This window comes from Indicator indicator, chromosome 40 (genome assembly GCF_027791375.1).
Source record: "Indicator indicator isolate 239-I01 chromosome 40, UM_Iind_1.1, whole genome shotgun sequence".
Taxonomy (NCBI): domain Eukaryota; kingdom Metazoa; phylum Chordata; class Aves; order Piciformes; family Indicatoridae; genus Indicator; species Indicator indicator.
The window spans coordinates 236,837-248,693 of NC_072049.1; the positions used below are offsets into that span (position 1 = coordinate 236,837).

At 58.8% G+C, this 11,857-nt stretch overlaps 1 protein-coding gene across 1 annotated transcript; it reads right to left on the reverse strand.

Annotated features, from left to right (window-relative positions):
- Nucleotides 1–1,351: 1,351 nt before the first annotated feature.
- On the reverse strand, nucleotides 1,352–6,813 carry MCL1 (MCL1 apoptosis regulator, BCL2 family member). Its single transcript, XM_054396968.1, has 3 exons — nucleotides 6,270–6,813; nucleotides 2,888–3,135; nucleotides 1,352–1,807 (listed from the first exon to the last, which is right to left on the reverse strand). Exons 1-3 carry the CDS (start codon nucleotides 6,811–6,813, stop codon nucleotides 1,691–1,693), a joined length of 909 nt encoding a protein of 302 aa, XP_054252943.1. The 3' UTR covers nucleotides 1,352–1,690.
- Between the last annotated feature and the right edge of the window lie 5,044 nt (nucleotides 6,814–11,857).

Consider the following 11,857-nt stretch of genomic DNA (forward strand, 5'->3'; position numbering starts at 1 on the left):
CTTCCAACCCTGACAATTCTCTGATTCTATGATCCTCCCTGTGCAGATCCCAATCCCAGAGTGGAGCTCCCCAAGAGCCAAACTGCCCCTGGCTGAGGATGTTCCTCCCTGTGCAGATCCCAATCCCAGAGTGGAGCTCCCCAAGAGTCAAACTGCCCCTGGCTGAGGATGTTCCTCCCTGTGCAGATCCCAATCCCAGAGTGGAGCTCCCCAAGAGCCAAACTGCTCCCACAGCCAGGGGAGGGCTGCAAACCCTCCCAGCAGCAGCTTGGGGGAGGAGCAGGGACCAAGCCTATGGCTGGCACCAAGGGAACTTGCACAAAGCTGCAGATCCAAGCTGAGTTTTATTCTGCTCCAGAATGTTTACATTCAAACATCAGCTTCAGTTGACTCATGGCTTTAGAGGCTCAACAGGAAGGGAAGGAAGCGATGGATACCAACAACTTCCACAGCTCCCCCACCCCCCAGAAGAGCTACAATAACCCCCCCAAAAAAAAAAAAAGAAAAAAAAAAACAAACCCAAAAAAGGTTAAACCAAAACAGAAACATCAACTGTTGCCAGCAAGCTGTGGGCAGAAGGAGAGGTCACTGATCCTTGCTATGCTCCCTAGCAATGCTGCTCAAGTAGACCAGAGAAAGGCTTGTGTGGAGTCAAGGCAGGAGAAGGCTTTGCCACAAAAATGCTTCCCAGCAGGACCCAAGAGCAGGGCAGCCAGAAGCAGCTCTACCACATTCCAAATTCCTTTTGTTTCTTTTTTGTATTATTAGGCTCTGTAAAACTGTACATATTCTACAGATGGAGAGATATTTACAGGTTCTTTACAGCTTCCCCAGCCCATGTGGGGTTGGGTTTTTTTTTTTCCCCCCCCTCCCCCAAACTCAGGAACTCTCTCCCCTTGAGTTTTAAGCTGCCTGTGTGCAGTGAGTGATGAGCCCAGGACGGGCAGCAGGCTGTGGGCACAGCCCTGGAGCTCTTCTCCTGCTCAGTGCCTGGCTGGAGCTCTGCTGGGAAGGAAGGAGCCTGGCAGGGCTTTGTCTTCTGGCAGAAGGTTGCACATCTTGGCTGCTGGCACAGCTCTTGGCACTCGTGGCTGGTGGAGGAGCACTCAGCCAGCAGTGCCCAAAGGCTGCCTCGCTGGCACAGCCGGGCAGGGGCAGGCTTGCAGTGCCTGCTCCAGGGCTCCTGCATCCTGCTCCAGCATCCAGTGGCTCTGCTCCAGCAGAAAAGCTGCAGGGATCAGGCAGGACACCAGCAGCAGAAGATGCCACTTCCAGAAACCCCCAAGCTCGAACCATCTGCTCCGTGCCCAGGGGCTGTGCCAAGCCCAGGAGCCTTCAGCCAGCTGCTGCTGCTGGTGCTCTCTGGCTTTGCTGCTAAGCAGACAGGTTGCCTCCAGGATAAAACTGAAGTGGTAAACTTGAGCTTTCCATCACCATCCTCTCACAGGAAGCAGAAGGATCAATTCTCCCACTTCCTGTTGGCAGAGGACTCCATCCTCAGCAGAATCCACATCCCAGCAGATTCCCTTCCCTCTCGGGAAGTGCTGCTCAGGGCAGGCCCAGCTGCTCTCCTCGGCTCACTCAAGTCCAGCTTGCCCAGTGCTCAGAGGAGGAAGTGATCAGCTCTCCAGCCCCCAACAGGGCCTGTCCACTCCAGAGCTCTGTCCCTCTGCAGCTCTGTGCCCCAGGCTCACCGGATCATGTAGGCCAAGCTTGCACCCACCCCAGCCACGCCTGCCAGCGCCATCAGCATCTTCCTGATGCTGCCTTCCATGTCCTCCACTCGAAAGAAATCCACAAAGCCCTCCTAAAAGAAAAGAAGGGAAAGTCATTTCTGTGCCAGTCACCCTCCCCTGGCAGAAAGCCTTTTTACCCCCGAGGTACTGCCCAGCCAGCACCTTCACCACATGAGCTCCCCCCCAGGCTCCTGGCCACCCACCCAGCAGAGGTGGCAATCAAATGACAGCAAGTGACAAGAGGAAATGGCCTCAAGTTGTGCCAGGGGAGGTTCAGGTTGGATATTAGAAAAAATTTCTTCCCAGAAAGGATTCTCAGGCACTGGAAGAGGCTGCCCAGGGAGGTGGTGGAGTCACCAACCCCTGGAGGGGTTTAAAAGAGGCTGGGATGTGGTGCTGAGGGATGTGGGTTAGGGGCAGTGGCTGAGCAGCAGTGGTGGCATTGTGAGCTCCAGGGGAGTGCTTGGAGTGTTCTCAAAGGTCTCTTCCAGCCTTAACAGTTCTGTGATTCCATGACAGAACCAAAGCCACTGTGGAGCAGCTTCAAGCAAGCTCAGAGAGCTGGGGATTGACTCAGGCTGGGCATTGGGGAGGGATAGGAGTAGGGGGAATGGATCCAAGCTAGAGGAGTGGAGATTCAGATTAGACCTTAGGAAGAAGTTCTTCCCCATGAGGGTGGTGAGAGCCTGGCACAGGTTGCCCAGGGAGGTGGTGGAAGCCTCATCCCTGGAGGTTTCTAGGGCCAGGCTGGATGTGGCTGTGAGCAACCTGCTCTGGTCTGAGGTGTCCCTGCCCATGGCAGGAGGGTTGGACCTGGCTGAGCTTTGGGGTCCCTTCCAACCCTGACAATTCTGTGATTGCTACCTGGGGGGGGAGCAGAGCTCTGGGTTAAGGCTGCTTCAAGGCAGCTCATTGTAAGGAGCTCCTCAAACACCACAACTCGAGGCTGTGGTTGGAAGGGGAGCAGTGAGTGAGTCACTGCTGCGCCGCGCTGACACACGTGGGCTGACAGCAAGGAGCTCACAGAAACGGGGAGGGGGGGGGGGAAAGCAAAAAAAAAAAAACCAAAAAAGCACAAAGCATAAACCCAAACTCTTGGATTGCTCTAAATAAAGCTGCCAAGTGCTGCTCTGGGCCAGGCAGTGACTCACCCAACCTCCCTGGCTCGTCAGCCACTCGCGCTTGGACGAGACGAGGACGTGGGTGATGATGGTGGCCAGGGAGCTGATGCACTGCTCCTGCTTGATGCTCTTCAGGTGCTTGGCAACGAAGGCCCCAAAGGAGATGAGAGTCACCACCCGACCCCAGTTTGTCACCCCGTCGCTGAACATGTGGGCAGCCACTTCACACAAGGACTGCAGGTCCTCCTCCTTCTGGATCTCCAGCTTCCGAAGCATCCCTGCGAGAGAGGCTGACTTAGAGCAGGGCATCCGCAGGGACCCCCAGAAAAGCTCCACAGGGACCCCAGAGAAGAGCTCCATGCCAAGGACACTCCCCAGAAAAGAGCTCCATGCCAAGGACACCCCCCAAAAAAGAGCTCCATGCCAAGGACACCCCCAAAAAAAAGAGCTCCATGCCAAGGACACCCCCAAAAAAAAGAGCTCCATGCCAGGGACATTCCCCCCCCAAAAAAAAAAAAGAGCTCCATGCCAAGGACACCCCCCAAAAAAGAGCTCCATGCCAAGGACACCCCCCAAAAAAGAGCTCCATGCCAAGGACACCCCCAAAAAAAAAAAAAGAGCTCCATGCTAGGGACACCCCCAAAAAAAAAAAAAAAAAAAAAAAAAGAGCTCCATGCTAGGGACACCCCCAAAAAAAAGAGCTCCATGCCAGGGACATCCCCCCCCCAAAAAAAAAAAAAGAGCTCCAAGCCAGGGACACCTCTCAAAAAAAAGAGCTCCATGCTAGGGACACCCCCCAAAAAAGAGCTCCATGCCAGGGATACCGCCCAGAAAAGAGCTCCACACCAGGGACCTCCCCCCTGCCAAAAAGAGCTCCACACCAGGGACCTCCCCCCCCAAAAAAGAGCTCCACACCAGGGACCTCCCCCCTGCCAAAAAGAGCTCCACACCAGGGACCTCCCCCCCCCAAAAAAGAGCTCCACACCAGGGACCACCCCCCCCCCCCAAAAAAAAAGAGCTCCATGCCAGGGACCCTCCCTCCGTCCCCCCCCCCCAAAAAAAAAGAGCTCCACACTAGGGACCCCCCTCAAAAAAAGAACTCCACACCAGGGACCCTCCCTCCCCCCCACCCCCAAAAAAGAGCCCCATGCCAGGGACCCCTCCCAAAAAAGAGCCCCATGCCTGGGACCCCTCACAAAAAAAAAGCCCCATGCCAGGGGACCCCCCCAAAAAAAGAGCCCCATGCCAGGGGACCCCCCCAAAAAAAGAGCCCCATGCCAGGGACACCACCCCCTGCCCCAAAAAAGCTCTCCACCAGGGCACCCCCCTCCAAAGAAAAGCTCCACCAGGGTGCCCTGCCCCACACCCCCTCCAAGCTCCACCAGGGCCCCCAGTGAGGAGCTGCAGCCCTCTAAGTCCAAAAGCTGCAGGAGTCACTGCCAAGGGTCTGGAGAGAGGGCTGGGAAGGAGCAGCTGGGGGTGGGGGGGGTTTGGTCTGGAGAAGAGGAGGCTGAGGGAGACCTCATTGCCCTCTGCAGCCCCCTGAGAGAAGGCTGGATTGAGGCAGGGGTTGGACTCTTCACCCTAGGATCAGGTGGAAGGGAAATGCTCTATAATTGTTCCAGGTGGGCCATGAGGAACAATTTGTGTCCTGCAGGAGCGGTCGGGGACTGGAGCAGGCTGCCCAGGGAGGTGGTGGAGCCCCCATCCCTAGCCATGGCACTTGGGGCCATGGTGGTGTTGGCCTGGATGATCTCAAGAGATCTTTTCCACCCGAAACAATTCTCTGATTCTGTCAGTGATGGAGGGCAAACATCTGCCTGGGCCAGCCCAAAAGCAGCCACAACCCAGACCTAGCTCCTTCCTGCCCACCTCAGGCACGGCTCCTACCTCTGTGCACATCACTCCCTCCATCTGAAGGGCTTTAAATCTCCAGCACACAAATCGGTTTGCAGCCTGGCACAAGGCCTGGCCCTCAAATGGAGCTGCGGCAGAGTCACCTACATCCTGGCATGTGTCACCACCTCATGGCTGAGGGTCCAGGGAGCGGAGTGAGAGAATTTCCCCAGCCTGACCTGCAGTGCCCCTTGAAGAGTAACAAACAGGAGAAGGCTTTGCAACACGGGAAGGCACTGCCTGGCGTTGCACAAACTAACAGGAAGCCTTCCCAGGGCCAGTTCCCTTTCTGCAGGCACAGAGGTAACCACCCACTGGGGCTGGACGTGCCTCCCAAGCGTGGCTCATTCAACAAACATCTCCAGGAACCTGGCCAGGGGGGACTGGACCCAGCCTTTAGTACCAGCTCAGCTCAAGACACGAGGAAGGAACTGAAGCCTGTTGCATTTAAAAACTAACAATAAAGAGAAGTTGAAACATCCTCCTGCCAGGCAGCCACTTCAGCACAAGCTGAAACACAGACACCAACCTCCTGTGCCAGGCAGCACCACGCTGAGGTGGGAGCAGATGTGCCTAAAGCAGCCCCAGCACAAGCTCTGAGGGCAGGAGCTTGGCCTCAGCACCCCAACAGCTCAGGCTAGCCTCAAACAGCTCACTTCCAAGTGCCACAAAACCAGGTCAAAACTGCCAGCCCTCACTTCCAGTCCATTTCCAGAACACTCTGCAGTGAGGACGTTTGCTCACGCAAGCCCTGACACCGGGGTCAAGTTCCTGAGGCTATTCTGAGACTCCTCAGGAATGAGCAAAAGACAGGAAATTAGCTGTAACTCAAACACGTCATCCGGGAGAACTTTTTCCCCCCCCTCCTCAGACCCTGTTCCACCTGAGGCAGGGGTGGAAGGAATTTGAACTCCCGAGCTGCCCAATCTTTGGACGCTCGGGATGATTTGCATGCAGTCATGGTGAGCAGAGCAGGCGGCCAGAAGGAGCCGAAGCTAATCTGTAACCAGATTATCTCCTCTGCACACGCCACCCGCGGCTTCTCCACCTCCCCATCGAGCAAAGTTCAGTTTCATTTTTAATCACTTCTCAGCTGTTTCAGCTCCCTCGGAAGCAGGCTCACTTCCCGTCCGGCAAACGACCCCGCCGAGCGCTCAGCGCCCACTCCCGCACTTCCCCCGAGCACTGGAGGGGCGGTGGGGGTGGTGCGGAGGCCCCCGCCCAGCCCCAGCCCCCAGCCCCAGCCCCAGCTCAGGCCCCTCCCAGCCTCGCCATGCAGCAGCCTGCAGCCCACCCACCCCGAGCGCCCACCCAGGCGGAGCGGGCGCGGAGATGGGGACCCCTGTGCGCCCCTTTCCGATGGCCAAGCCGCGGCACCCACACTTCCCCACCCGAGATCCGGCCCCCCCGACGTCTAACTCCTCTCCAACGGCCTCGCCCCCGCCGCGGCGGGCGCAGGGCAGGGCCCGAGGCTCCCACCCCAGGCCGGCAAAAGGCGAAGGCGGCTGCCACGCACCCTGAAAGGCGAGTTCGTGTTTCTTCAGGATGCCGTTGCCGACCCTCCGCAGCGTTTCCAGAGCCTTCTCCATCACGGCATCGCCCGATCCGCCGGGCCGGCCGGGTCCGCCCAGCAACCCCGGGAAAAGCTTCTTGACGCTAGGCTCGGCTTCCCCCGCCACTTCCCGTAGGTAGCGACTGATGAGCTCCAACGAGTCCTGCCACAGCTCGTCGGGGGGCCCGGGCGGCGTGGAGGGAAGGGACCCCCCGCCCGGGCCGCGATCGCAGTCGGGTTCGCAGCCGTCCAGCTCCTGCTCGGGGCTCCAGCGAGCCGCCGGGGGGGCCGCGCCGCAACCAATCAGCGCGCGGGGAGCCTCGGGGGGACCGGCGGTGGCCCAGCGCCTCCCCCCCTCCCCATCCAGGGCCCGCGGGACCTCGGCGGCGCTGGCGGGGGGCGGCGGCGGCGGTGCTGGGTCTGCCCCCGGTGAGGCGGGCGGCAGGGCCGGGCCGCCGCCGCAGTAGAGGTTGAAGCTGATGACGGCGTTCCTCTTCACGGCGAACATGGCGCTGCCCCAGCACCAACGGCCAGCTGCGGGGGTGGGAACGGCGCCGCCGCTTATATGGCGGCGCTGACGCACGGGGCGCGGCCGGGGGCGGGCCGAGGGAGCGCCGGTTCCGCTTCCGGCCGCGCTTCCGGCCCCGCTTCCGGCCCGGCCCTGCGGGGGGAGCAGCGCCGTGGGGGTCGGGGGTCGCTGCTCGCCTCGCGGGGGCTTTTTTTTTTTTTTTGGGGGGTATTCACCCCAGGGAGGACCTTGGCAGTGCGGAGCCTCCGCTGCGTGCGGCCCTGGAGCCCTCACAGCGACCTGGGGGAGCGGCGCCGGAGGAGGCCATAGCAGTGCCGGGGCTGGAAGCCCTCTGCGGGGGGGGTCAGGCTGAGGGAGTCGGAGGAGTTCAGCCTGCGGAAGGAAAGGCTCCAGGGAGACCTTTTACTGTGTGAAAGGGGCTGATAAGGAAGCTGGGGACAGAGTTTTTAGCAGGGCGCCTTGGGACAGGGCAGGAGGTGATGGTTGTTAAAGTGAGAGATTTAGATCGCCCTGCTGGCTGCGGAGGGCTTGGACTGGGTGAGCTTTAAAGGTCCTCTCCAACACGAAACATTCTATGATTCTATGTCACGTTTGGCAGTTCAGCTGCTTCTGCCTGGTTAAAGCCACCTGGGACACTGCCCCATTTCTTCCAGTTGCCAGAGGGCTGCCTCCCATCTCCCCCATTTCCTCGACACCTCCTTGCATCCACCAGCCCTGCAAAGGGCATCACCACCCAGCAGGGCAGTGCCCCATGCCCTCTGGACTATGGGCAGGATCTAGCCAGGGCTGGGTCACCAATGAGCTGGCCCTGTGAGGCCAGACCTGCTCTACCACCACCCATCTTAATGAGGCAGCCCAAGGCACTTTGGCCAGTCCTATCATCTTTGGGGGCACTGGTTCTCAGTTCAGGTCTTCTCTGGTCACAGGACCCTCCTTCACCTGCTGGGACTGAGCCAAATGCCCTCGAAATCTGCCCAGGTTTGGGCAAAACTTGGCTGGGGAAGAAGCCACACTCCCTGGGGAGGCCAATGCCATGGGGAGGGGGGAGAAGCAAAGGAGGTGTCCCAAGAGCCTTTTTGCTAGACCCCTTGCTGGGGCTGTGTCCTGGGGACAGCTCCATCCCTTTGGAAAGGCTGAGATGGAGGAGAGCATGGGGGGAAAGCAGCTCCTGCAGGGTTTCCACCTGCACTGCTGCAGCCCAACCTGCTCCAGCCTGGGGGCCTTTTGGTGCCTAAGCAGACCCAAGACTGGAAGTAGGGTGTTGGGGCCCCAGTTACCCTCTCTGAAGGCAGGCTGGGCTTTCCCTGTGCCCCCCCTGGCACACAGATTGCCTCCTGGCATCACCACTCTATCCAAAGGCCTGCAGCAGCAGAGCACTGGCCCCCAGCTGGGAAGTCGATGCCAGCCAGCAGTCACCTGGCCAAGGCACTGCAGTGTCACAACCTGAGGCCTGATGAGAGTGAGATGTTGGAACAGGGCCACAGTGGTGGGGAGTGGAGTGGTTTCCCCTCCTGATGCAGGAGGTGGACTCACTGCTGAAGCCTGAGCAGCCCCTGTGAAAGGCACCCAGCAAATGCCTCAGGGCCTGGAGGACAGAGGAGTTTGGGGTCTGGGGGGTGGAAGGAACCCCAGGTGTGGGGAGAGAACACCAGCACAGCTCCTCAGAGGGATCCTTCAGGGGAGCTGCCACCATGAAGCAGCCCCTCTCGGGTCAGCGGTTTTAGGGACAGGAACTGAGGCAAACCCAAGCCTCTGTCACCACCCTAAGCACCACCATGAGCTGGCAGAACAGCACAGGAAGCTGTGGTGACTGCAGGGCACAGCCCCATCCCAAGGGCCCCAAACTACTCTTGCCCCACATCTTTCAAGAACCAAGGATGTGCACCCACCCCTGGGTGCCCCTTCCCCCCCTCACCAGCTCCTTTCCCAGTCCCCCACGAACCAGGCTGAGAGCACAACTGGGGTCCAAAAAGACAGAACCTGGCCCCCTCAACATCCTTCCCTTGGCCCCAAGGAATCCTTGTCAGGAAGGAAATTCTTGGCAGCAGAAGCAACAACAGAGGCAAGCTGGGGCTGCTCCGGCAGCCTGGGGCAGCGCCCAGTGCATATCTCCAGAGCAGTGCCAAGCTCCAGAGCACAAACAAACAGCAGCACATACTTGGCACCAGGCTGGAACAGCACGTCCCTGGGCAAACACCCAGCCCTGGCCCCTGCTCTGGAGTGGCCTTGAGGGGCTGCAGAATGCCCAGCTCGGAGGGGAGGAAGGCTCCATGCAGAGTCTTAGAATCACAGAATGGTCCAGGCTGGAAGGGAGCTCTGAAGCTCATCCAGTCCAAACCCTCTGCAGTCAGCAGGGACATCCCCAACTAGATCAGGCTGCCCAGGGTTGAGCCTCACCTTGAGTATCTCCAGGGAAAGAGCCTCAACCACCTCCCTGGGCAACCTGTTCCAGTGTTCCACCTCCCCTTTTGGGGTTTCTGTGAGCAGCAGCCCACAGCAGTGGCAGCTGTGCTGCTGCACTCCAAAGGGAAGGTGACACCAAGGATGAAAATCCCAGAGCTGACACCTCCAGGATGGCTGCCAGCAGGCAGAGAGGGAGCCACAGCAGGGCAGGGCAGGGGGATGTCACCTTGGGGCAGCTCTGACCACTGCAGTCCCTGCCCACAGCGGGGAGGGGGGGCAGGGATTTGTGGTGGAGGCAGGAGGATGAAAACTCAGTCGTGTGCCAAAGGGAGCCCTGGGGCTGTGCAGGGGTGGACCCCAGGAACCTTCTTCCCCAAGCCCCATCACTGAGCCCCACACCCACCCCTCACCTACCTTCTTGCCCTACACACACCCCCCAGAGCCCTACCTATGTCCCACGGCCCCACAGAGAACCCACAGCACAGCCCCCATGGCCTCATCCCCAGGGAGGAACCCCACAGCCCCACTGCTGGGGGTCACTGGGGGTCAGCTCTCCCTCCTTCCAGGCTCCAGAGCTGCCTGGGAACCCCCACATGCATCTCATGGCTCCCTTTGCCAGGGAACAACCCAACACAGCCACCAGAGGTGCTTCTGATGTCCAGCCTGAACCTCTCCTGCTGCAACTCAAGACCTTTCTCTCTCAGCCCATCACCCCCTCGCTGCCTGCCCAGCTCTGGGTGGGGGTGGAAAGAACTCCTGCCCATGGCTACTACCCTTGTACAGAATGGCTCCTGCTGCTCTTCATCCTGTGCTGTCACCACCACCACTTCCCCTTCCTGCAGCACCAGCAGCCTGGCCTGACTGGAAAAGCAGGGAAAGCTGTGGCTGGGAGCTGTGCCCATCCCCAGCAGCCCCTAAGCTGCCACATCCCTTCCCATTCCTCTTGTTCTTTTAACCACCCCCCCAAGCACCACACTCCAGAAGAGAGGAGAGATGAACATTTAAAAAATTAGATATATTTTTATACATCCCATTCACATCTATTTACAACATGGCTGGGAACAGACAGCACAACACCCCAGGAGGTTGCACAGCCACTGCCAGCACTGCCCTGGCCAGGCTAACACAGGGGTTGGAAAGGCAACAGAGACTGCAGCATGGAGCTGCAGTTCCAGGTGGGCAGCTCCCCCACCCTCCCCTCCCCCCAGCTATGCTCCTTGCCCCTTCCACCAAGAGAAAAATGCCCCCCAAGGCCCCAGGGCTGGCAATGGAGGCCTTTGCTCAGGGGGCCCTGGTAAATGGGAGCCATGGTTGGCTTCAGAGAATCCTACAATGGTTTGGGTTGGAAGGGAGCTCAAGGCTCAGCCAGCTCCAAGCCCCTGCCATGCCCAGGGACACCTCCCCCAGCCCAGCCTGCTCAAGGCCTCATCCAGCCTGGCCTGGAACACCTCCAAGGAGGGGGCAGCCACAGCCTCCCTGGGCAGCCTGTGCCAGGCTCTCCCCAGCCTCACTCTCAACAATTTCTTCCTCATCTCCACTCTCAATCTCTCCTCTCCCAGCTCAAAGCCATCATCCCTCATCCTGGCACTCCCAGCCCTTGTCCAAAGTCCCTCCCCAGCTCTCTTGGACCCCCTTCAGCTCCTAGAGGCTGCTCTGAGGTCTCCCTGGAGCCTTCTCCTCTCCAGGTTAAGCAGCCCCAACCCTCCCAGCCTGGCCCTGTCAGGGAGGTTCTCCAGCCTCTGATCAAAGCCCTTCTGGTTTGCTCCAAACTCCCCAAAGGCCAAACTCAGGTGCTCCAAGCACACCCTTGGCAAACACCCTCCCAGGAAGCACCACCACAATGCCTGGCTCCAGGAGCAGCAGGAGACTGCAGTGGAGATGCTTAGGAAAGCCTGAGTCAGGCAGCCAAGAGGGAAAGCCACGAGCAGAGCATCCCTCACTGCCTCCCTGACCCAATGGGACTCCCTAAACCCAACCTAACAGACCCCCCCCCCAGCCCTGTTCCCTCCAAACTAGGCCTAAACCAGACAGCAGGGACAGGGAGGACCTTTTGCTGCCCAGGACAGGAGGCTGCTTCCTCTCTGCTGCACAAGGAGGCTGCAGCCACCACACCAAACCTTGCTGGGGTTTGGGTGAATTCTTTTTTCTCTTTTTAGTTCCTGGGGGGCTGGGTTTGCTTGTTTGGGGGTTGGTTTGGGGTTGGTTTTGGACTGGGTTTGGGTTGGGGTTGGGCTTTTGTTTTGAGTTTGTTTTGGGTTGATTTTGGGTTGTTTGGGGTTGATTTTGGGTTTGCTTTGAGTTTGTTTTGGGTTGTTTGGGGTTGATTTTGGGTTGGTTTTGGGTTGTTTGGGGTTGATTTTGGGTTTGCTTTGAGTTTGTTTTGGGTTGTTTGGGGTTGATTTTGGGTTGGTTTTGGGTTGTTTGGGGTTGATTTTGGGTTTGCTTTGAGTTTGTTTTGGGTTGTTTGGGGTTTGCTTTGTTTTGGGTTGATTTTGGGTTGGTTTGGGGTTGTTTGGGGTTTGCTTTGTTTTGGGTTGGTTGGGGTTGATTTTGGGTTGGTTTTGGGTTGTTTGGGGCTTGCTTTGAGTTTGTTTTGGGTTGTTTGGGTTTGATTTTGGGT

Excerpts from the sequence above, each read along its gene's own strand:
- MCL1 (XM_054396968.1), bottom strand. The coding sequence starts at position 6,813 with ATGTTCGCCGTGAAGAGGAACGCCGTCATCAGCTTCAACCTCTACTGC. Across the intron at positions 3,136-6,269 it reads ACACGAACTCGCCTTTCAGG|GGATGCTTCGGAAGCTGGAG; the intron begins GTGCGTGGCAGC and ends CCTCTCTCGCAG. Across the intron at positions 1,808-2,887 it reads TGACGAGCCAGGGAGGTTGG|GAGGGCTTTGTGGATTTCTT; the intron begins GTGAGTCACTGC and ends CTTTTCTTTTAG.